Source organism: Lepidochelys kempii, chromosome 1 (assembly GCF_965140265.1).
Source record: "Lepidochelys kempii isolate rLepKem1 chromosome 1, rLepKem1.hap2, whole genome shotgun sequence".
Lineage (NCBI taxonomy): Eukaryota > Metazoa > Chordata > Testudines > Cheloniidae > Lepidochelys > Lepidochelys kempii.
The window spans coordinates 218,477,210-218,502,485 of NC_133256.1; the positions used below are offsets into that span (position 1 = coordinate 218,477,210).

General features: G+C 42.6%; 2 protein-coding genes across 10 annotated transcripts in view; one reads left to right on the top strand and one right to left on the bottom strand.

Annotated features, from left to right (window-relative positions):
- Positions 1–1,355: 1,355 nt before the first annotated feature.
- RAD51AP1 (RAD51 associated protein 1) lies at positions 1,356–24,757 on the bottom strand. 2 transcript variants are annotated; one of them, XM_073314774.1, is made up of 9 exons: positions 24,539–24,757; positions 16,311–16,360; positions 14,059–14,200; positions 9,685–9,794; positions 8,428–8,514; positions 7,643–7,795; positions 7,120–7,278; positions 4,014–4,163; positions 1,356–2,834 (listed from the first exon to the last, which is right to left on the bottom strand). In XM_073314774.1, exons 1-9 carry the CDS (start codon positions 24,631–24,633, stop codon positions 2,707–2,709), a joined length of 1,074 nt encoding a protein of 357 aa, XP_073170875.1. In that variant the 5' UTR covers positions 24,634–24,757; the 3' UTR covers positions 1,356–2,706. The 2 variants fall into 2 exon arrangements, with proteins under 2 accessions (XP_073170875.1, XP_073170865.1); XM_073314764.1 differs by lacking the exon at positions 24,539–24,757 and adding an exon at positions 17,274–17,395.
- FERRY3 (FERRY endosomal RAB5 effector complex subunit 3) overlaps positions 24,133–25,276 on the top strand; it is a 32,785-nt gene continuing 31,641 nt past the window's right edge. For 3 of the 8 annotated variants that reach the window (XM_073314706.1, XM_073314686.1, XM_073314715.1), the window contains exon 1: positions 24,133–24,391. The gene's annotated coding sequence lies outside the window, so the exon portion shown is untranslated. Of the gene's footprint in view, positions 24,392–24,539; positions 24,974–25,276 lie in introns of those variants that run through there. The other 5 variants (XM_073314676.1, XM_073314696.1, XR_012155290.1 and 2 more) reach the window with 4 other exon arrangements.

The following is a 25,276-nucleotide window of genomic DNA, read 5'->3' on the forward strand; positions in this document are numbered from 1 at the left end:
GTAAGTCAGAAACGTATACCTGACCATTACGCAAAAAAACAAATTAAAAAAAACCCTCCTATTTCTATCTTACAGAACCTTTTCCGTAAGTGCGGATTTGCGTAAGTCGGGTCTTGTGTAACACAGGGAACGTCTGTATCCTCATTTAATACCAGGCACTCAAGTTCACCCATTTTATTATTTAGAATTCTAGCATCCGTATACAAGCACTTATAAAATTTGTCACTTTTTAGCTGTCTGCCCTTGTGATGTAATTGAATGGGATTCTTTTTCGTTTGACTGTTTCTTTTCAGTTCCCACCTGTACTTGATCAACTTCTATCCTCTCATCTTTACTAGGATATAGAGAATCCTCGTTAATAGATCTTCCCATAAGGGATGTCTCTGTCTGAACCATATGCTCGTCCACAACTGTTGGCTTTCCCCCAGCACTTAGTTTAAAAGCTCATCTACAAACTTTTTAATTTTATGTGCCAGCAATCTGGTTTCGTTTTGGTTTAGGTAGAGCCCATCCTTCCTGTATCGGCTCCTCCTTTCTCATAAGGTTCCTCAGTTCCTAATAACCCAAAGCCCTCCTGCCTATATCATTGTCTTATTCATGCACTGAGACCCTGCAGCTCTGCCTAACTGGCCCTACGCATGGAACTGGAAGCATTTCAGAGAATTTTATTATGGAGGTCCTGGACTTCAATCTTTGAGCCGTGTCTGTCCCAGGACATTAGAGAGACAAAGTGAGTGAGGTAATATCTTTTATTGGACCAACTTCTCTTCGTGAGAGAGACATGCTTTCAAGCTTATACAGAGCTCTTATTCAGGTCTGTGTAAGCTTGAAAGCTTGTCTCTCTTACCAACAGAAGCTGGACCAATAAAAGATATTACCTCACCCCACCTTGTCTCTCTGTTAGGATTAGGGTCAGTGATCAGAGGTTCTTTTGTTCTGTTTTAAATAATTTTGACAGGGTTGTCAAACTATAGCAAACGGAGCGAAATACTGTGTTCTTCGTTTATATCGTCACCCCCTTTGCTTTTTTTGTTCATAAAAAGCATTGGTATTAATGCTAAAAAACAAACTATACAATTACTGGCATTTATGACAGAAACCAAATCACGGCACGTAGTGAATATCTGTTGTGAACGCATTTAGAGCTCAAATAAATTGCATAACTACTGAAAGGAATTCTCTATCTTTCACTGAGGTTCCAGCTTTTACCTAATGTTGCCACTGGGACGATTGAGGCATACAGAGGTCAGGTGACTTGCCTAAAAAATTGAATCCATTACTTTGAACCAAGAATTCCTCTTAGTCATTCCCAGGAAACAATAAACCTCCTTGGTTTCTTAAATCCACAATAAATAATCTTTTAGTATCTTGTTTTATTTTTATAATCACATTTGAACTGAAAAAGTATAATTGTATAAAGGACTAATTACGGTTAAGTTATATTTTACTTCAAACAGCATCATAGTTCACAAAATTATATTATTCAAATATTATTCTGAACAACTGGGCTATTTATCCCTTTAATGCCTTTCCCCCATATCCCATACTGAAGGGAATTAAGAAGTTAAAAACTATTATTTATTTGCAAATGCTTCACTGATTCATTACCCAGTCCTTTGAATTGTTACGAGGTCAAATTCATCCCTTGTGTAAACTGGCACAACTGACTTTTGTGGCAGTGTGCCTTCTTAAACAAGAACTGACTTTGGTCCATGGACTCACCATTTCTAAATTAAGGTCAGGTCCTGGTGGTTCAGTAACTACCATTCCAAAACTTTATTTATTGCACAATAAATAGATTTTCATAATCATAAAACCCTTGATTTTGCAAACATTTAAGCATATGCTTAACTTCAATGGGTTTTGGATTTGTCTCATAACTAGTTCCACTGACTTCAAGGGGATAATCACATGCATAAGGTAATGCTTACATATTTGCAGGGCTGAGGCCAAAGTTTGTAAGAAATTTTCAAAATGCATAAAGTCAGTTACTATTACAAACTAGCTGTTTATAAAGTATATTTTATTTTACTTTTTTTAAAAATACAGTTTTCTAAGCAGCACATTATACATTCTTAGAAATAAAATCCACACGAATACAAATATCAGTAAGTTTTAACAAAGATTTGAGAATCAACTTTTCTGGACTGGGAGGAACAATGATTTCACTTTACTAAAGGGATTCTTTAATTGGACTATGAACAGAATGAATACTAAAAACTGGGAATTCAAAACTGCAACTTTAAGGTTACATTATGAATCCATTCTATATTTTTAGATCCATAATTGATACACCGCTTTTTAGATTGTTTTTATGCAATTTAAAAATGTAATACCCCCCCCTTTTTTTTTTCAAAAGAGGATAGACATCATAAGGTACAATCTCAAATACACAATCAATTTATTTGGGCCTGATCCATCAAAGGTGCTGAGCAACCTGAGGTCTCCTTGATTACGTAATATTATTCAGCAGCCGAAGGTGCTCAGCACTTCACTGGTGGTACACTGCACCTTGAAGGATGAAGGCCCTTTATTAATAACAGACAAGCAACATTGACAGAATTTCCTCCCTCTGAATGAACAGTTTAATGAACAGTTTACTGCTCATTTGTTTTCAACCCTGTTTAAAAACAAAAGAACCCCACCGAACACTCAGCTTCTTTCTAAACAGTAATCCTTCAAGTGAGAGACACTTTCATAGATCATTCAACTGCTGGCGGCAGTTGGGTGCAGTGGTTTCACTCGTGCTAATCTGGACAAGCCAAGTCTGAGACCTTGAGTAGGTGATTTAACTGAAATTCCTCCCAGTGGGTTACTACTGCATCCCGAGGCAGCTGAAAGCGTTTTAAAACAAAACAAGTGTCACAAATTAACAGAAAAATCATTGTCACTAACTTACAAAAAAGAGCTAATAAGTATCCTCTTCTAGAAATTGCAGAGAGGCCTGAACAATATTGCAGGAAAGCACATAAAAATCAGGTACACTGCCAGTGGGAACATATTCGACAGTTACAGCAGAAGGGGACAAAATCTGCAGGAGACTTTTAAGGCTCCCCCTACATGTAACCTCACGGTGACACCAACAAATTTCACTCTGCTACCATAATACAGCATTTCTCAAAATCTGGACTGCCGTACACTTGCTGGTGCTCTGCAGAACATTAGCAGGTCTCATGGTACTATATTCCTTCACCTTTTTATCAACTGCTTTTACAGATATCCTGTTTTTATTGCCATGAAGAGGCAGGGTACATGAAAAAACAGCAGAGAACAAAGAGCCCGTAGCCCTCTAGCCTAACACTAGAGGCTGCTGCTACATAGGAGAGGAGAAGAGAAACTATGAGTCTCCCCCCACTGAGTCTGCTCTGCTGAAACTGTGAGCTACCACTCTGAGCCACTGGTAGGGGCAGGAGGTATAAGTGGAGGATGAATAGCCAGGGGAGCATGGAACTAGGCATTTGGCAGCATGTGTAGTAGGAAATGAGGACTTGAGAGTATGTAGACATGTGCAAGGAAAGAGGACCAAGCAGAAAGGATCCACATGCAGAAGAAGACAATAGACGAGAAAGGTGAAAAAGCAAGAGGGAGCAGCAGTGTGATCTAACTTTTTGAAAAAAGACCAAACACTTATCATACTAAAGGCAACTACAAATACAAAAATAATAGTAGCCAAGTATTGGTGTAAGGAAGCAAATAGTGCATTGCAACAGGGATGCTGGACACCTCTTAAAAGAGGAAATGTCCACAAGACAATCCCTATATTGAGATTTGTGCCACACTATTGGAAAAAAGCTTTAGCACCCTTGTCCTATCAAGAGAAAGGATACTGAGGCACCTGGGAAGTGGACAGGATAATTTTGTGTGGGACAATTGACTCTAGGACACAGAGGTGAGTGGGGTAGCTCATACTTTGATGAGGAGGTGCTTGTTTAGAAATATAAATACTTTAGAGAACACCTTTTTAAACACATGTAAATAGGTATATTTGTCTGCAGTTACCATATTACATATACCTGGTGGTATCCATTTGGGCTTCTTCTTGTCTGTTGAGGGACTTGATGTGTATAAAGGTTTTCCAATAGGTTCTGGAGAACTTGATGTCTTCTTCACTGTTGACTGAGATTTTGCTTGGATTATCCGTGGAGAAGAAACTAACGGAACCACTTTGGCAGGAAAACAAAAAAAGCTTTAGAAAAATTGCTCTTTATTAAAGAAATCACACTGCACAAAATTACTGTGCAAGTGAGGACCATTCACTTCAAAGAAATACAGGTGGATATGTCTTAAGAATCCCACCTTCCAATCAATGCAAGTACATTTATTTGAACACGTTATAGCCTCATACTTATTACCTGGTTTGGAAGTAAGCACTTATCTTGTTACTGGCATGGGACGTATTGTAGAACTGCATGAAGGGACAAGCTAACATAAACTCTGCCATAAACTCTACAAGAAAAAACATTTCCACACCACAACTAAAATGGTTCTGTAGTATATGATTTAGCTTACACTTGTAAGCTTACACTTACATTGTTTGAAACTAAATCACACCAGCAGGTCTGATGCATAGTTATTTAACACACATGTAAGAAATAGTTTTTTAAAAGGTTGTTGTGCTGATACAAATTGTGTTAAAGAGACACAGTGACCTTGTAACTCAAGTGTGGTAAATAAATATCTTTAACTATGCTATTAATAAACACTGAAGATCATTAAAGGCCTTGATTCCCTGTAAGCAATCCATGTGGGTGCAGGGATCCACCCAGCCAGATGTGATCATATGATAAGGACCTAAAAGTAAAATAATGTAGAAAACCTAAATGAATCATTGTTATGTTTGTTTGCTTGTTGTTGTTTTTTAATGGGACACAGTCAACTGAAAAAAAATAAATCATCCTTCTGTCTGTTCATTTTTATTTTACTCGTTACACCTAAAACTCAAAATTACTCTAATTGAAAGATTAAATAATTATTTCTAGGGCTGTTGACTAATCACCGTTAACTCACAAAATTAACTCACAAAAATTATTCATAGTTTTAATCGCACTGATAAACAATACCAATTGAAATTTATTAAATATTGTGGATGTTTTTCTACATTTTCAAATATATTGATTTCAATTACAACACAGAATACAAAGCCTTGCATGGACAGGTTTCAGATGAAGTGGTCTTTAGCCCATGAAAGCTTATGCTCAAATAAATTTGTTAGTTTCTAAGGTGCCACAAGTACTCCTCTTTCTTTCTACAGAAGACAAAGTGTACAGTGCTCACTTTATATTATTATATTACAAATATCTGCAATGTAAAAATGATAAATAGTATTTTTCAATTAACTTCATACAAGTACTATAGTACAATCTCTTTATCGTGAAAGTGCGACTTAAAAATGTAGATTTTTACATAACTGCACTCGAAAATAAAACAATGTCAAACTTTAGACTCTACAAGTCCACTCAGTCCTACCTCTTCTTCAGCCAATTGCTACGACAAACAAACATTTATGTGAGATAATGCTGCCAGCTTCTCACTTTCAGGTGACATTGTAAATAAGAACAGGCATTCGCATGGCACTTTTGTAGCTGGCATTCCAAGATATTTACATGGCACACATGCTAAACATTCATATGCTCCTGCATGCTTTGGCCACCATTCTGGAGGACATGCTTCCATGCTGATGACGCTCGCTAAAAAACTAATGTATTAATTAAATTTGTGAACTCCTGGCAGAGAATTGTATGTCTCCTGCTCTGTGTTTTACCTGCATACTGCCATATATTTCATGTTATGGCAGTCTCAGATGATGACCCAGCATGTTGTTCATTTTAAGAATACTTTCAATACAGATTTGAAAAAATGCAAAGGTACTAATGTGAGATTTCTAAAGATAGCTACAGCACTCGACCCAAGGTTTAAGAATCTGAAGTGCCTTCCAAAATCTGAGAGGGACGAGGTGTGGAGCATGCTTCCAGAAGTCTTAAAAGAGCAACACTCCAATGCAGAAACTACAGAACCCGAACCATTAAAAAAGAAAATCAACCTTCTGCTGGTGGCATCTGACTCAGATGATGAAAATGAACATGCGTTGGTCTGCACTACTTTGGATTGTTATTGAGCAGAGCCCATCATCAGCACGGATATGTCCTTGGGAATGGTGGTTGAAGCATGAAGGGACATATGAATCTTTAGTGCATCTGGCATGTAAATATCTTGCAATGCCAGCTACAATAGTGCCATGCGAACACCTGTTCTCACTTTCAAGTGACATTGTAAACAAGAAGCAGGCAGCATTGTCTCCTGCACATGTAAACAAACTTGTTTGTCTGAGCAATTGGCTGATCAAGAAGTAGGACTGAGTGGACTTGTAGGCTCTATAGTTTGATATTGTTGTATTTTTGAATGCAGTTTTTTTTTGTGCATAATTCTACATTTGTAAGTTCAACTTTCTTGATAAAGAGATTGTACTACAGTACTTGTATGAGGTGAATTGAAAAATACTATTTTTTATTTTTACAGTGCAAATATTTATAATAAAAATAAATATAAAGTGAGCACTGTACACTTTGTATTCTATGTTGAAATTGAAATCAATATATTTGAAAATATGGAAAACATCCAAAAATATTTAAATAAATGGTATTCTATTATTGTTTAACAGCATGATTAATCGTGATTAATTTCTTTAATTGCTTGACAGCCCTAATTATTTCTCATTTTTTATGTTGTCCATTTGACAGCAGTTTGTGTACAGTTTCATTATTACCCCAGATAGTTAGTGTGTCAATTTCCCCTATTTCTCTAAGTATTTCACACAATACAGGACAGACTTTTTTTTTTAAATTAGGAAAAAATTATTGTAAAACCACAAAAATCAGCAGGTTGACTGAAGTACAGGGAGAGTACCTGAAACTTCTTTTCACTCACTTTTTGAAAATGACTCTGCTTTGAAATGTAAACAGGTCAGTGTGCGCTAGGGAACTTTTAGTACATGGTAGCAGAGTTCAGAGGGACAGTTAGCATGCGGCACAACTGCATGTTGTAGATTCACCCCCCAGTTCATATTCACTAACTGTCTGTCTAAACAAGTCCTGTATTTTTTGGTGATTACATCAAGCTTACGTGTAGCATTAATTCTGGATTTGGAGAGTTTCTTTTCTTTTTCTGTTTGGACCTTTAACTTAATTTCTTTCCTTTTATTTTCTTTAGTTTTCTTCTTTTTTGCAGCAAAATCTTCATCATCTTCCTCACTGAAATCTGAACCACCCTCTGATTCCTCATCTAAAAACAGAAGAAAAAAATATATGAGGTTTGACATGTCTTTAGTAGGAGTGCAATTTATTGTTGCCACCTGGTTTTCTAAGCACATTCTGAACAAAAGGAAACCATGTTTGGAGTCCTAGGCTGAAGGTCGAATAAGGAATAATAAGCTCAACTGACCAGGTCAAAAACCTAGCCTTTAGCTTCGTTCTCTTGAAATGCATTCAGGACACATAGCTAATAACAAATTGTAGTATTTCAACGAGGAACAAAGGTATATAAGGCTGAAAACAGTAAACATTTTACTGAAAATATTCTTCTCTCAGGATAATTAGACATATTCAAAACATACCCAATAGGAAAAATGTAATAGTAGAAAACTTACCAGACACAAAGTCTGGCTCATAGTTATCAGCATGGTCTCCCTCATCACTGTCATCTGTCAGTAACTTCTGCTGTGACACAGCTTTAGATGCTGCTCTTCTTTGCCTATAACCACCTGTGGGGATGTCATTGTCATCTGTGACCTGATCGGGGCCTGCAAGATAAACAGTGGTCTTATTAACACTAGTTAATAAAGGAACTGGTTGCATGATTAATAGTAAGTACTAAGTGTTTTGCTGGACTGGAACCTTAGTTTCCAGAACTGATTCCGAGTATTTCTGGAGATCTTTATCCAAGTGCACAGTATCTGAGCTTCTTCAAATGTCTGTAATTCTCATTTTATTTTATCTTTTTAAAAACTGCTCTGAGTCCTTTTTGCAGGTAAAAGTTGCCAATGCTATTCTGGAATCAAGGTGTTAAGAGTGAAGACTCAAGTAGTTGAGAGTACTTAGATCTTCCAAGGAGATAAGCAGTGCCTTAAAATATTTGTGTGTGCACATGCATGCATGTGATTTGTTCAGTTTTCACTTCTTGATGATAAATTGATGGTTTAAAAAGATTATTTGGAAATCTGAACTCAATTCCTACCAATTTTAAGACAGGAGCCAAATTTAGATCTAAACAGATTGAATATATCTTTCAGACCAAAGCATATCTACGCAATAAAAATCACTTTTATTCTTTTTTCTCCAATAGTTTTTGCCTTCACTTCCCTAAAAAGAAATGTTTCAGGAACACTGCTTACACATATGTTTACATATACAGACAGACACAATAATAACTTACCTAAGAGACCACTATCTGCACTGCAGTTGGAGAGGATGGAACTGCTGTCTACATTTTCTAATTCAATAGCTTCACATTTTTTAATGCCTATATTTAAAAAAAATGCATAAAATATGTTTGAAAATTTGCCCTATAAAGACTCAGGATATCAAAAAATGAAAATAATTTAGCCCAAACAAGTTAAACTCTAGCAGATTCCAGATAAAATTATTTTTAGTAGATAATGATATTATTTTTTGTCACAGAAAAGCTGCAATGTAATATATTAACTTTGACCAGAATTACAGTTGCCACACTGTGATGGGCTGAAATAATTTGTGATTTTCTTTGTTCTTTATAATAAATTGAATTGCATTATATCCATTTCACTATAAGGAAACAAGGTGTAGACAGTATAGTACAGTGTTAAGAGGAAGATGTTAATATGGAGCATAAATGCACTTAAAACACTTTTCTCACACTTTTTTTTTTTCCATTTTAACTATGTTATTCTCCCTCCACACATTTTGGAAGCCAAGCATTTAATGTTTAGTAATATTTCTCTGTAATTACAGATCTACATTCCAGTAAAAGCTGGGACAAAAAGAAGCTATTATTGTGGAAAATCCACAAATTTTGAGTATTGAAACAGATTTTACTGTACACTCCAAAGACTAAATTTGCAATTGTAAAATTAAGTCTCTAATACATCTGCTTGCAAAGATTACCATCTTTTGTTAGGCATGGACAGTGTACTCAGTAATATACATGCACCATTAAAACAACTTCTGCCCCACATTCTTCTAAAGTCTAAATCTGTAGATTTTGAGGACTACGCGACTGAAATGGTTGAAGTCATCCGCATAGGCCCAGTTCAATTCTCATTGAAGTTAATGGAAATTTTTCCACTGACATCAATGGTGAGTTGCATCAGATCCCTATGAGAGAAAGTTAATATTGTTCTTGGAAAGTTTAATCAACCCAAGAGCTTTATATTTAGGATAGTCAAAGACTGAAGCTTAATCTACATTATACACAAGTCATTACAGTAGGTTTTTTCAAAATTGCACAGCACTACTTAGCATTAGCACAATTTCGTATGATAAACCTCATCCCATCAATGAATAAAAAGAAATGTTCGAGTCTTCTCAATTAATCAATTAAAAGAAAGGATACAATACCAGCACGGTTATAAAGCAACTACAAAGGATGCTGAATACAATCAAGGAATAGTTTAAAATGGGAAAAGTTCAAATGCATTTTAATTGTAAAGATAACCTTGTTCTTGTGAATCTTGCGTTTCAAGGATGTCTCCAGATGGTTCTTTCACTGACAAGGCTAACGCAACTTCTAAATCTCTCTGGTAAAGTTTGTCATCTAAGGCTATCCTGAAACAAGTAAAAAACGTTCTAGGAATTTTTTTCCAATAAATCTGGTGAATATTATTTTCGCGAACTGAAGCGATGCAAAGCTACTTCTGAGCAGCTACTCATTAATGTAATTATAAGTCAGCATCTATGCAGGAAATAATAAAAAATGTTACAATACATAATCTGTAATTTACTGCATACCAAATGAGCAGAGGTTTGTAAAATTCAGATGATAGAACAGAAGTACGTCACACTTACCAATATAGAATGCTTTATGTCTTCAAAGTGTTGTACATACATTGATTAATGATCAGTAACAGACTGGAAAAATCTATTTCATTTGTAGAAAATATCCCACTGGCATGGAATTCCACATAAAATATTTTCTACCAAAAAAGTTGTTTAAAATAAGGATAATTAAGTTTTATTTGACTTTTAAGATCTACTTCTGAATTTCTGTCAAATATGAGCTGACCTTTTGTTGAAGCCCTAAGTTCACTTATTTGAACCTTTCACTGCACTGCACCTTTAAGTGGGGGGAGGCACTTGCCGGGGAGAGGGAATAGCACTGGGGGGTGGAGTGGGGTGAGGCTGAGAAGCTGCTGCAAAAGGGGGAGTGAGCCAGCGAGGCCACACTGATTCATCCCCAGGGATCGGAAGGGCCGGGGAATTCAAAAGGGAAAAGCCCGGCAGAGAAAGTCACTTTTCCCTGGACTAGGTGGAGCAGCACCTGCCCTCCCTCCCTCGAGGTGGCAAAATACCAGGTTTGGTCAGAACCTGCTGTGGGCATAGCCACTCCTGTCTAGGAGGGCTGGAAAGGAATTTTTCCCTCACCACCCAATTGGCCTAGGTGGAGTGGGGATTTTTTTTGTTTTTGCCTTCCCTTCACGACCAGATTACCCTAGGTGGAGTGGGGGTTTTTCACCTTCTCCCACAGCAAGTTCAGGGAGGGTTTTGTTATTGTGAGGAGGGAAAGGTGTTAGACTATTATGTCACAACTCATTATGTAAATGTGGGGCAGATGTCGAGCACAGGTACTCCATAGAGAAGTGATAGAGTGACAGACAAATGGCTTGGTAAAGGACTTAAAAAGGAGCTGTTGGTTTAATTTTCCTGATATCTGCTGGGAGAGCAATACAGCGGTGCACAGACAATCCAGGAAGTTTTTGGAAAGTGTAGGGGACAATTTCCTGGTACAAGTGCTAGAGGAGCCAACTAGGGGGGGAGCTTTTCTTGACCTGCTGCTCACAAACTGGGAAGAATTAGTAGGGGAAGCAAAAGTGGATGGGAATCTGGGAGGCAGTGACCATGAGTTGGTTGAGTTCAGGATCCTGACACAGGGAAGAAAGGTAAGCAGCAGGATACGGACCCTGGACTTCAGGAAAGCAGACTTCGACTCCCTCAGGGAACAGATGGATAGGATCCCCTGGGGGACTAACATGAAGGGGAAAGGAGTCCAGGAGAGCTGGCTGTATTTCAAGGAATCCCTGTTGAGGTTACAGGGACAAACCATTCCGATCTGTCGAAAGAATAGTAAATATGGCAGGCGACCAGCTTGGCTTAACGGTGAAATCCTAGCGGATCTTAAGCATAAAAAAGAAGCTTACAAGAAGTGGAAGGTTGGACATATGACCAGGGAAGAGTATAAAAATATTGCTCGGGCATGTAGGAATGAAATTAGGAGGGCCAAATCGCACCTGGAGCTGCAGCTAGCGAGAGATGTTAAGAGTAACAAGAAGGGTTTCTTCAGGTATGTTGGCAACAAGAAGAAAGCCAAGGAATGTGTGGGCCCCTTACTGAATGAGGGAGGCAACCTAGTGATGGAGGATGTGGAAAAAGCTAATGTACTCAATGCTTTTTTTGCCTCTGTCTTCACGAACAAGGTCAGCTCCCAGACTGCTGTGCTGGGCATCACAACATGGGGAATAGATGGCCAGCCCTCTGTGGAGAAAGAGGTGGTTAGGGACTATTTAGAAAAACTGGACGTGCACAAGTCCATGGGGCCGGATGAGTTGCATCCAAGAGTGCTAAAGGAACTGGCGGCTGTGATTGCAGAGCCATTGGCCATTATCTTTGAAAACTCGTGGCGAACGGGGGAAGTCCCGGAAGACTGGAAAAAGGCTAATGTTGTGCCAATTTTAAAAAAGGGAAGAAGGAGGATCCTGGGAACTACAGGCCAGTCAGCCTCACTTCAGTCACCGGAAAAATCATGGAGCAGGTCCTCAAAGAATCAATCCTGAAGCACTTACATGAGAGGAAAGTGATCAGGAACAGTCAGCATGGATTCACCAAGGGAAGGTCATGCCTGACTAATCTAATCGCCTTCTATGATGAGATTACTGGTTCTGTGGATGAAGGGAAAGCAGTGGATGTATTGTATCTTGACTTTAGCAAAGCTTTTGACACGGTCTCCCACAGTATTCTTGTCAGCAAGTTAAGGAAATATGGGCTGGATGAATGCACCATAAGGTGGGTAGAAAGTTGGCTAGACTGTCAGGCTCAACGGGTAGTGATCAATGGCTCCATGTCTAGTTGGCAGCCGGTGTCAAGTGGAGTGCCCCAGGGGTCGGTCCTGGGGCCAGTTTTGTTCAATATCTTCATAAATGATCTGGAGGATGGTGTGGATTGCACTCTCAGCAAATTTACGGATGATACTAAACTGGGAGGAGTGGTAGATACGCTGGAGGGTAGGGATAGGATACAGAGGGACCTAGACAAATTGGAGGATTGGGCCAAAAGAAATCTGATGAGGTTCAATAAGGATAAGTGCAGGGTCCTGCACTTCGGACGGAAGAACCCAATGCACAGCTACAGACTAGGGACCGAATGGCTAGGCAGCAGTTCTGCGGAAAAGGACCTAGGGGTGACAGTGGACGAGAAGCTGGATATGAGTCAGCAGTGTGCCCTTGTTGCCAAGAAGGCCAATGGCATTTTGGGATGTATAAGTAGGGGCATAGCGAGCAGATCGAGGGACGTGATCGTCCCCCTCTATTCGACATTGGTGAGGCCTCATCTGGAGTACTGTGTCCAGTTTTGGGCCCCACACTACAAGAAGGATGTGGGAGAGTCCAGCGAAGGGCAACAAAAATGATTAGGGGTCTGGAACACAGGAGTTATGAGGAGAGGCTGAGGGAACTGGGATTGTTTAGTCTGCGGAAGAGAAGAATGAGGGGGGATTTGATAGCTGCTTTCAACTACCTGAGAGGTGGTTCCAGAGAGGATGGTTCTAGACTATTCTCAGTGGTGGAAGAGGACAGGACAAGGAGTAATGGTCTCAAGTTGCAGTGGGGGAGATTTAGGTTGGATATTAGGAAAAACTTTTTCACTAGGAGGGTGTGAAACACTGGCATGCGTTGCCTAGGGAGGTGGTGGAATCTCCTTCCTTAAAAGTTTTTAAAGTCAGGCTTAACAAAGCCCTGGCTGGGATGATTTAATTGGGGATGGGTCCTGCTTTTGAGCAGGGGGTTGGACTAGATGACCTCCTGAGGTCCCTTCCAACTCTGATATTCTATGATTCTATGAAAGGAGCAGAATGGGTGATGAGGGGTGTTTGGGGCTCCTATGACTGGTACGGCAGGGAGCAAACCCCCTTTTCCTATAGCCCACCTTAACCCTCGTTCGGAGTTGGTGGGGAGGGAGGATGATAAATTCCTAGCAATGGGTTGTCTAGGGGACCTGGATGGAAAAAGTGGGGGCTGACGGAAGCCCCCCAGTAGATATTGAATGAACATGGAGCTACCTGCACTGTACACTTTTATCTGCCAGGTAGTCCCAGGCATCTAATAATGAAATTGCGGCCTGATTAAAACCATGTCAAGTGTCTCCTGTTCCGTTTTGTATACTAAGCCTATGGACCATACAGTGTTTTCATGTGCTATACTGATGGGTTCCCTAGAACTACCTAGATTAGATTAGCCACAAATTTACCTAATTTAGGCCCCAAACCTGCATTGGACCTATGTAGGCAGATCTCTGCACCAGTGTAGAGCCCTGTTGAAATCCACATTGCTTCACGTCATCAAAAAGGTCCACCAAGTCATAAATGATTGAAGAATTGAGGTGCAGGCACTCCTGTCATTAGACATTATTAGATTATCCTTCACTCATTAATGGGCAAAAGAATTTGATAATAAATCTCAGACTAATATGTTAGAACTTTATTTGTAGTTATTTAAAACTACACTCTAGAAAAGTGTAAAACTCTAGGAAAACTAAGAAATTGAAGTGTTGAGATGAAGCTTTTCTATTGCACACAAATAACTACACTTCATTTACCTCTCACCTTTTACTGGGCGTTTTCTTCGGCACTGTAGTCACCTCCTTGTGTGGCCTTTTCTGCTTCTCCTTTTTCTCCCTATTTGTCTCTGTAGGTACTACTCTAGATTTTTTGTTTAAAGGTGCAGGTACACAGGCAAAGTCTTCATCTGTTTATAAAAACATGCGCAAGTTAGAAATAGTTTTGCCCATACAGTGCAAGTTTTTCCAACCACCACAAAAAAGGTCTCTCTCCTCGGAAAACTTATTTAATCACAAATATAAAATATTCTAAATGTTCATGTTCTTATGGCCCTCATCTGAAACCAATTTTCAGTCTCATAATCAGAAGACAAATAGATGCAACTGTAATGAGCTCTGGGATACTCTGGAACAAAAGGTACCAGCTAAACGTAGATCGTAATCCTAGTGAGACCTGATCCTACTATTTCTAACATAATTTTCAAGATGTAGATATTCAAGTTAATTAATTATCAACATGGGGATAAAGTTTCAATCTCAAATATGTTCTCAGAGTTCTCATTCACTTGTGATTCAAGTTCTTCTGATAACTGAATACCATTCAATACACACCATTCTTACAGTTCTTGGTCTTTTGGAACCTTTTCCTTTTAATGATTCCCATTCTTAAAAAAGATCTCTCCCCTTTCATTACATTGCCTCTTTACAAAGTATATGTCTTTAGTCCTCCAAGGCCCAAACTGGAAACAAAGACTGAAAATCAGGGATATCAGACTAAAAGCAATCCAAGAACTTTAAAATTTTGTCTTTAGTACATATAACTACGATGCAAAAAAACTGCCATAAAAATAAGTGATAATATCAAGTTTGAATGGGATGGAGGTGAATGCTGTATAATGAGATTTACTCAGCTAGTAGACAAAAAAAAAAAAGTCTTCCTGTCTGCTTTATAAAATATGTTGTCTATCAATGTTTCCCTGGACTCACATTGTTATACTGCACAAACCATACACCCTCAGAGGTGTTCCACTGTAACAAAGAAAACCTTTAATCTCTATGCAGCAAGGATACATCAAAAGATAACAGATCAAATTCTGTCCTTGAATACAAGCATGATCTGTCCTACTGCAGCCAATGGGAAATGTTCACTCACATTCAACGACAGAGCTAAATGCTTTCTGCTAAAGGTTGGCATGCTTATGCAGTAGATCAATCTTTAAAACTAATCTATCAGCCAGAAGAATGGTAGATGTAATATAAGGCGTTGAGGGTCAAAGTGAAAAACAAGGGAAATGGGAACAGTTCTCAGTGCTCTCAAAATGATGCAGAAACCCTTCCTGCAAGAACATTAAACATTCAGAGAAAACGACCACTTAAGATGCATCTGCTGGAATAAGAAAAATTAATTAACAAGACTTTTTTTTAAATGTAAAAGAATGTCTCCCTCAGTTTCAGAACCTATATATCAAGTATCAGCTAAAGAAAATTTCTATACCAAACGTAAACACCTGAAAATAGGATAATGAAAAGGATTTTGCTGCCCACTGTGGAGGGCGGACCCCCTGCACACAGTTTCCTCTACCTCAGGAAAAAGGGAAAGTTTAGTTGTCTTTGTGACACCATCCCCTCTTGCTGCCTCCAGAGCCCAGGGAAACTCCTCAATGGGGCCAGTGATCAGTGCAGAGGAAAAGAGTGGAAAATGGGTGAACTAGGTAAGGAGGATGCATGGCACACCACACTGTTCCCCTCCCAGACCTCCAGAGATTCCTAAGGAACATTTAAAAACCCTAGAGCTGTATCTTCTATTTCACAGAAGGAGGTGGACTGCTATGTATTGAAGCCGGACCAAACAGACATAGAGCTTCAGCAGAGAGGCATGAGACCTCTGCACAGATGGCCCTAGATTCCTGTAGATCACTGTCATTTACAGAAAGCCCTGTGGCCTGTTCCATGGAAGGAACATCCCTCTGGAAAAATGTCAGAGAAATCTCTGCGAGAAGAACCTAGCAAAGCTCTCCTGTCCCAAGTCTCCTCCTACAATTTGTTTTTCCTGCAGGAGGGGGCTGACCTAACCCAATATTATGAACAGGTCAGCAGTGTAAATATCACTGCTATTGGGTAATATCCTTATAACATGTATTGTATTCTAACAGGGCCTGAATTTGATTCCACTAAAGCCAATAAGAGGTTTTTCACTGAATTCAACAGAAGGATAGGGCCCATATTCTACCAACATTTTATACAAAGCCATTGCAGAACTTAACTCTTTTTGGTGTGGATAATAGTAGGACCACTTACCATCATTTTCAAAATCCCCAAACTGTGAATAATCAACAATTTTCTTATTCCTATGACAAAACAACACACATTATTAGTCACTCAATACAAGAATCATTATTTGTTAATTTTAGTTTCTCAGCATCGTACTAATTCCCCTTTTCAAATCAGCCTCTATTCATATATATAGTTAGTCATTGCTATCATATAAACTGTAAGCTCAATTCAACATGCGTTAGTGTCCAGCTATTCAAGTGTTTTGGAAGTAAATGGCTTTTTGTTGCTGAGTTAATTTATTTCTTCTATGTACACAATTTATCTAAATAATTATTTCCTTCTAAAAAAAATTAATCTTATAAATTACGTTATTGTCTTGTATAGTTATTTGAGATGTGTTTTCCAGGGTACTTTTAGATTTTGTTTCCTAGACTAAACTGTAAGATCATCGTATAAATATTACCATATGCAAGACTGCATCATCAAAACTTTCAACACATTACTTAGGCCCTTGATCCTGTAACAAGTTACATGCCAGTCGACCCAAGCCCACGTGGAGATCTGTTGACTTCAATAGGATCTCTGATAAGCACAGGGATCTGCCTGCCTGCACAGAGCTCAGCAGGATTGGGGCCTAAGATCTGATTGTGACATTCTATACCGGGGGGAGCGTGCTGTAATCTCCATATTCCTCATTTTCATATAATCGTGATCTTACGTATAAAGCATGCCTTGCAAGGTATCAGGAGAAAGGTTATGATCTGCAAAACTCATTTATCTATCCATATATGTGTAGCATTAATGCATATGAAGTTATGACAATTGTGTAGTATTGTTTTCACTAAAACATGATGTAAGTTGGGGGCATCAGCCAGATATTAGCTCCCCAGAGGCAACAGCAAGGAAAGTTACCAACGCCCAGGCGGGGTGTCAAAGAACCCATCAACAGCCATTGTCCAACAAGGGAGCCACAATGGAATGACTCACCTGCATGAGGCCACACTAGGGGAACTGCTCAACTTTGCTTGGAGAGACTCAATAACGCTCACCTGACTCTGAAGTGGGGAGAGGGGCAAAGAGAGAGGAAAGGACATGATAAAAGGAAGAGATGTTTGCCACGCTCTTCCTCTCTCTTCCACCTACACCTACAGACACCACACCAAGCGACTGAAGCGCTGATCAAAGGGGAGAGCCTGGCTGAAGGGCAACCAGCCAGTCTGTGGTGAGAAGCATCTAAGTTTGTAAGGACGCTGAAAGTGTTAAGATCATCTTAGAATGCGCTTTGCTTTTATTTCATTTGACCAAATATGACTTGTTTTGCTTTGACTTATAAATCACTTAAAATCTATCTTTATAGTTAATAAATGTTTGTTTATTCTACCTGAAGCAGTGCGTTTGGTTTGAAGTGTGTCAGAGGCTCCCCTTGGGATAACAAGCCTAGTGCATATCAATTTCTTCATTAAATTGACAAACTCATATAAGCTTGCAGAGTCCAGCAGGCATAACTGGACACTGCAAGACAGAGGTTCCTAGGGTTGTGTCTGGGACCGGAGATATTGGCTAGTGTCATTCACTTGCAAGTAGCTGGGAGCAGCTTACATGCCCGAGGCTGTGCATGAACAGCCCAGGAGTGGAGGTTCTCACAGCAGAGCACGGTAAGATCACCAGTCCAGATAACTCCAGAGGGGAACATCATACTGATCCACAGTATATTTATTCACTAGTGACTCAACCCTAAAGATGCTGAGCACATTCAACTTCATTATGAGTGAGGACAAAGAAATAATAGGTATTTAGGAGAGCAATGTTAGAAATATAGACAAAAAACAACAATACAAGAAAATGCATCTGGAAAAAAATAATCAGGAACACAGATATTCAATGAAAGGGAAACACTGAGCCTACAATGACTTCTGCACAGGTACGTGGATCTGCCCATGCAGAGCTCATTGTAGGATTATAGCTTAGAAGAATAAACCATTGTCAAAAATGGGATCTTTATGTCACTTTCTCAACAGAGATCGAAAACTGTTTGCCCACAGGTGTAGATGGGACAAACTGTTTTCAACATTTGTTATAGGAAGTGTTATAGACACATTCTGGAATAAGTTGTCTAAAACATGTTATGCAGCAGGTGTGGTTATTCCCAGTCTACACATGCCTCAGGGAAGCCACTGTCTTCAATTGCTGGTATGAAGAAGCCAGAGAGGACCTTTTGTTAACTTTTGCCATCATCGATTAATTCTTTTGTGTCGATGTAACCTACTGTGAAAAGAGAATGATGGGCGATAGTGGAGAACAACTCTAATATGAAACTGAAATGATTACAGTGTTTAAAAAAGCTGATATTACAAAGATGCAAGATGGGAAATCACAGTCCCTCTCTGTAAACCTTTTGTAAGGGCACAGTCATAATACTGTGTTCATCACCATCATGTTCCTATTACGCCTCTGGTGTTCAAGGCGGTGACGAAGCTCCTCCACTCCTGTCTGTTTCTGACAAGTCTTTCAATGGTTCCCCAGCTGTGGCCCGGGTTTTTCAGCTTGGCTTCCACAAGCTCTTTGCCATGTTGTTTTCGGGCGGCCTTGTTTTCATTTGCCTTCAGGTGTCCATCCTATTGCTACTTTGTGGTTAGAATCAGTTTCTATCTGAAGCACATGACCGATCCATCTCCAACGCCTCCTGGCAATGATGGTGCTCAGATCCTCTTGGTTGCACTGTGTCAATAGATCTTGGTTTGAGATTGTTCTGAGCCAAAAGATATGGAGGATTTTTCTGAGGCAGGTTGAATGGAATAAAGACAGTTTGGACATGTCATACTTTCTCATTCCCCAGCATTCTGTACTATAAAGTAATGTTGAAAGTACGCAGCTCTGATAAATCTTGAGTTTGGTTTTATTGTTGCATTTTGATGATTTCCAATCTGTATTTAAGCTCCTGAAGGTGTTCCTGGCTTTATTGATTTTGTTCCGAATGTCCTGGCTTGTTCCACCGTCCTGGCTGATGGCGCTACCCAAGTATGTGAATGTTTCTATTTTGGTGAGAACATAATCCCCTATCCGTACTGGTGATGGTGAGGCAATATTAAAGGTCATGGTATCTTCCTATTATGGTTGATTTTCAGTCCAATTTGCTGGCTGAATGCGTTGAGTTGTTTCTTCTTGTATATGGTGTTGGGTATGTGATAGGAGAGCGACATCATCTGCGAAGTCCAGGTCTTCAAGGGATGAGAAGAGCGTCCATTTAATGCCTCTTGGCATGTCTACTGTTGTACGCTGCATTACCCAGTCGATGGCAATGTTGAAGAGGATTGCAAACATGACACACGCCGATGTACTGCTGTTTTCACTTCCAAACTGAGCTTACTGTGATCAGTACAACCTCAAATGTCTGTATATCATGGGCTTTGATGCTAGAGTGTTGCAGATCTTATAAGTCCTTCCCCCTCCAAGATAGGGAAATAAGTAACAGCAAACAAGTTTGGATAAATGTATGATTATATGTACTGTTGTTGTAGCTGTATTATCAGAGATAAGCTCGCCTCTCAGCAACATAAGCTGCTCCAATAAAAGATATTACCTCACCCACCTTATCTTTTGCACATACATAGGCAGTTACTTGCAACTGTATGGCACCCACCACCAAAGTGGGTGGAGAACTGTACATAGCTTAGATGCATACTTGCCTAACATCAAGCTTTTAGGAGGGCTTCTCAGGCCTGGTCTACGCTACGCAGGTTGACGCAAGACAGGTTACATCAACCTAGCTGTGGAAGAGTATACATAAATTTCACTCCCACAGATGTAACTGCCCCACTACGCCAAATTAGACCTTGTGTACACTACACAGTTTTGTTGACAAAAGTTAGCTTCTGTCAGCAAAACAGTGGAGGTATACACACTGAAATGTTCTTCCCACCAATGTAACCCCCCTACTCTGACAAATAAAATCACCTCGACGAGAGGCACAGAGCTTTTTGCGACTTAGTTAGAGCGACTCAATGTCAGTGTAGACACTGAACCTGCTTATGTTTCCTAATTGGCCTCCAAGAGGTGTCCCACAATGCCCATCATGACCGCTCTGGTCAACAGTTTTAACTCTGCTGCCCTGCAGGAACACAAGCATGCATCCTTCCCCCGTTTAAAAGCCTGGGAATTTTTGAAATTCCTCTTCCTCTTTGCTCAGCATGGACTGTTCACACAGCATCTTCCCAGCTGACCATGCTGGGTTTCTGCAACAGAGGTGCTCCCGCCTGGGCTACACCAGAGCCGTTGGATCTGTTGGGAGAGGAGGCTGTGCAGTCACAGCTTCGCTCAAGTTGTAGGAACTTTGATATCTACAGACAGATTGCTCATGGCATGCAGAAGGGACAAAAAGGGACAAGCAGCAGTGCAATGCTAAGACCAAGGAGTTAAGGCAGGCATACGAGAAGGCAAGGGAGGCAAACGGTCGCTCTGGTGTAGCACTGAAGACACGCCACTTCTACCAGGAGCTGGAGGCCATCCTCAGCAGCAACCCCATCTCCACTGCCAAGAGCTCCATGGATACTTTGGGGGACTGGAGGCAGCAGCCAGCAGAGTCAAGCCCGAGGACAAAGTGATAGATGAGGAAGTGGAGTTGGAGGAGGATGTGGGACATGTGACAAAGTCATCTGGTGGCATGGCAAGTCAGGACCTATTTTTGACTCCAGAGGGGTTTAGCCAGTTCCAGCACTATGGCTCTGGTGCTCATGAAGCAGGAGATGCATGCTCTGGTAAGCACACATTTTGCTTTGATACTGCACAGAGATGTGAGATTGAGGTCTCATTTACTTTGTTATATGGTAGAGGAGGGATAAGAGGTAGAAATTACCAACAGAGCCTGAGCAGCTAAGCAACGGGGGCCCGGCAGAAAAGTTTGTTAATGTCCTGGAAATCCTGCATAGAGATCTCTAGGAAGCTTTCATGTAGGTACTCTGCAATCCTCTGCCAACGATTCTTTGGCAGAGCTGCCTTGTTTCCCCCCGCTGTGGGAAACTTTGCCATACCAACGGGCAATTATTTCTGTAGGGACCAAAGTGGCACACAGGGAAGCAACATAGGAAGCCGGCCTGAAGCCGTACGCATGCAGGAAGTGCACCGTTGCATCTGGAGTTACCTTCAGGAGTGAGATATTGGATTTGATTACCCCAGCCTGTGGAAAAGGGTGACAATATTCAGAATAGTCTCTCTAGGTACGTATAGTAACCCTCTTCACAAACTACCCAGAATCTTTGTCCATTCTTGCCCATTCCCTCTTCCTAACATCTTCCCCTCTCCCCCACTGCCGAACTCACCCTATTTTGGACTCTTGTCCAGCTGTGTGCTAGCTAAAAGACAGTGAGAAAGAGGTATATGTGACTTTTATGATTCACAGCTGTCAGTGAACTCACAATACTGTCTCTATTCTTTATTTCCTTGGCTTCTGCAAATGTGCCCTTGAGGACCATCTCCTACACCCCGATGGAGCACCTCTGTCAGATAAGGAGGCGAACCAGGTGTAGTAAGGAGAGTGCAAAGTGCTGCAGTCAACACATACAGCAGATAGCAAAACAAAAGTGTGGAGGGAGACAGTTAAGGAAAAATGTAGGCTAAACGTTGCTAAAATTCAAATACAGTGGCTATAAGCAGAGGAACATTTGCTCACTACAATTAAAGCCCAAGAAGCAAGCCTTACAGGAGTCATTCAAGGAAGCATGTAAACACTCCCTGGCCGAATGTATCACAGAAAGACACATTACTGGGACTCATTGTCTTAATGCTCCTTCAAAGCCATCCTGATTCGAATAGCCCCCTGCTGAGCCCCTCTAATTGGCCTGGTATCTGGCTAATCAAAATCAGCAGCCAGCCAATTTATCTTAGCGCTCCATCCCAGGGGAAACCTTTCCCCCAACGCTTCACAAATGTTATGTAGAAGACAGCAGGCTGCTTTGACCATCAGAATATTGTCCTCATTGAGGTCTACCCTGCCAAAGGCACAGTCAACGGTCATTCGGCCCCTGCTGAGCCTGTTGTTGAAAAGCTCCTTGCTGCTGGCTAGGTTCCCAGTGTAAGACTTCATGAGCCATGGGAGCAGGAGGTAGGTGGGGTCTCCCAGGATCACTATGGGCATTTGCACATCCTCCATTGGAATCTTCTGGTTGGGAAAGAAAGTTCCTGCATGCAGCTTTCTGTACAGTCCAGCGTTCCTAAAGATGCGTGCATCATGAACCTTCCCTGACCAATTTACATTGATATCAGTGAAACGGCCCCAGTGTTCCACCAGTGCCTGCAAGACCATGGAGAAGTAGCCCTTTCGGTTGTTATACTCCGTTACAAGATGGTCTGGGGCCAAATTTGGGATGTGCGTGCCATCTATTGCCCCACTGCAGTTAAGGAATCCCATTGCTGCGAAGCCATCAAGTATTTCCTGCACATCACCCAGAGTCACAGTCCTTCGTCGCAGGAGGCGACTGGTGGCCCTGCACACTTACAACACCACAACCCTCAGGGTGGACTTTCCAACTTCAAACTGATTCGCAACTGACTGGAAGCAGTCTGGAGTTGCTGGCTTCCACACAGCAATCTCCACTTGCTTTTCCACTGTGAAGGCAGCTCTCATTCTGGTGTCTTTACACCACAGGGTAGGGGCAAGCTCTGCACACAGTTCCAGGAAGGTGGCTTTGCACATCCAAAAGTTCTACAGCCACTGCTTGTCATCCCAGACATGCATCATGATGCGATCCCACCACTCAGTGCTTGTTACCTGAGGCCAGTAGCAACAGTCAATAGTGTGCAGCTACTCTATGATTACCAGGTACAATCTTGAATTGTTTCTTTCCACTGCACACAGCAGGGCAGGCACCACAGAGTCACCTTCTGTTTCCCAGCTCATGAAATACTGCAGGACCAGGTGCTTTGGGTTCATAATACTTATCACCAGACTGATCAGCAGTTCAGGATGGTTTCAGGCAGAGATGGCAAGTGCAGTTTACAGAGGCTATTAAAAAACAGCACGAAATGAAGTCAGAAGCCCATGGAATGATTGGAGAGAAAGAACTACATCATGGGATGGTGAGCACAACCCCATGATTAAGGCTAAAATTTTGTCACAGATATTTTTAGTAAAAGTCAGGGACAGGTCATAGGTTTCTGTGAATTTTTGTTTATTGCCCGTGACGTGTCCCTGACTTTTATTAAAAATATCCCTGAACAAATGAGGAGGGAGAGGATGGTTCCCCCAGCGCCAGGGGCGGCTGCAGGGGGTCCCCTCGCCACCCAGGGGTTGAAGTGGAAAGGGCAGGGACAAGGAATGACAGCTCCAGCTCCAGCCCCACTGCCCTGTGGCTGAAGTGGAAAATGTCACAGAGGTCTCTGGAAGTTGCGGATTCCGCGACCTCTGTCACACAAACATAACCTTACCCATGATGCACTGTGACCCATTCCCAGACCTGCCAGCGGCCGAGAGTGGCACATTGCACAGGGAGATCGCTACGGACAATGCAACACTCTCTGTCCAGGCAAGAGCACCGACTGGCGAACGTGCTCTGCCGACAGGAAGAGCGGTTGTACAGATAGGCGCAACTGATGGAATTAAAGCGGCTTACGATCAACACCGTAACTTAAGTCAACTTAACCCTGTAGCGCAAACATGGCCTGAGCAGCCCCGTTTCCCCCAGGGGCGCAGAGTCTCAGTCGCTGTAAGGTCAGCAAAGACAGCGCGCTGCTTGCGCCAACGGCTGCCAGCTTCGAGGAGCCCCCCCACAATGCCCCGCGCGGCCAGGACAATCCACCCAATGGCGCCTGGTGAGGCCCCCGCAACACCTACGCAGTGCGCAGGCGCGCGCGCGCGCGCACACACGATGTAACAGCAGGGCCGGGCCCAAGCGGACACCAGTGAGCTAGACACGGCGTCAGACGATCAACCCCCCCCCTCCCGCCAGCGGCGCCCCCCGGGCCTGGCCACAGGCGCGGGAAGCGACCACGCCGCCAAGGCTGGACCAAGGGCTACGCTAGCGGGGGATCCAGAGGACTGTTACCCCCCCCTCCCTCAGTCCACGGCGCTGAAGTGCCCCCGGGAGTCCGAGCCACCCCCGCGCTAACAGGGGGTGAGCGAGAATGAGGCTGCGCCCTGGCGGCTTGGTCACAAGCGATCCCGGTGTAACGGTCCGCGCCGGGACAGCGCCCCCCTGGCCCGTGTGTGTGTGGGGTGGGGGGGGTGGGCGCGCGCCGGGGCTGGGGGGGGGGGCACCCACCTCCTGACCGGCCTCTCCATCGCGGCGGGGCGCGCGCCGGCTCCCCAGCCGCCGGGCGGGCCGCTCCTCTCCCCGCTCGCGCCGCCCCGGCACATTCGTCACCTGCACAAAAAAGGAGGCGGGGCCGGGGCGGGGAGGAGGAGGCGAATCTGCGGCGCCGGATCCGAAGGAGCCGCCGGGAGCGGCAGCGCCGCGCCGCCCCACCCCCGCCAGCTGCTCCGCCCCCGCCGGCCGGGGCTCAGGTGAGGGAGGGGCTGCCCCCCCCCCGGGAACAGCCCCCTCCCCCCCGTCACTAGCGCCGCCCTGGGCAGGGAGCCCAGCACCGCCGGCCCGGCTCGGCTCGGCTCAGTTGCCGGCGAGGGGCCAGGCCCGCGACCGGGCTCCCCCGCCCCCTCCTAGCGGGGCCTGGCGCGAGTGGCTGAAACAGCGGGCGGGGTAAGGAGCCGGGAGCGTCGCGTGTTTCCGCGGGGCCTGCGGGCGGAGGCTCTGCCCGGCGCTGGGGCCGCCTCATCCCCGAGCCCCAACGCCCCGAGTGCGAGCAGCGCCGGGCTTGGGGCTCTCACGCGTGGGTCGTGCTGGCCCGTGGGGACAGAAACTCGTGGCCGTGGCTCTAATTCAGCCTTTCCAGCGCTGCCGGTCGGGGAAGGAGCGTTGTGGTCATTGAGTCTGATCCCCAATTTAACCTAGGGAACCGTGTGTCAGAGGAGGCTAAAGCCTCAGACATCATCAACTCCTTCC

Coding starts and splice junctions, on each gene's coding strand:
- RAD51AP1 (XM_073314764.1), bottom strand. CDS start 17,380: ATGTCCTTTCCTCTCTCTTTGCCCCTCTCCCCACTTCAGAGTCAGGTG. Junction 14,201..16,310: donor TGGGGATTTTGAAAATGATG/GTAAGTGGTCCT, acceptor TTTTATAAACAG/ATGAAGACTTTGCCTGTGTA. Junction 7,796..8,427: donor TGCAGATAGTGGTCTCTTAG/GTAAGTTATTAT, acceptor TTTATCTTGCAG/GCCCCGATCAGGTCACAGAT.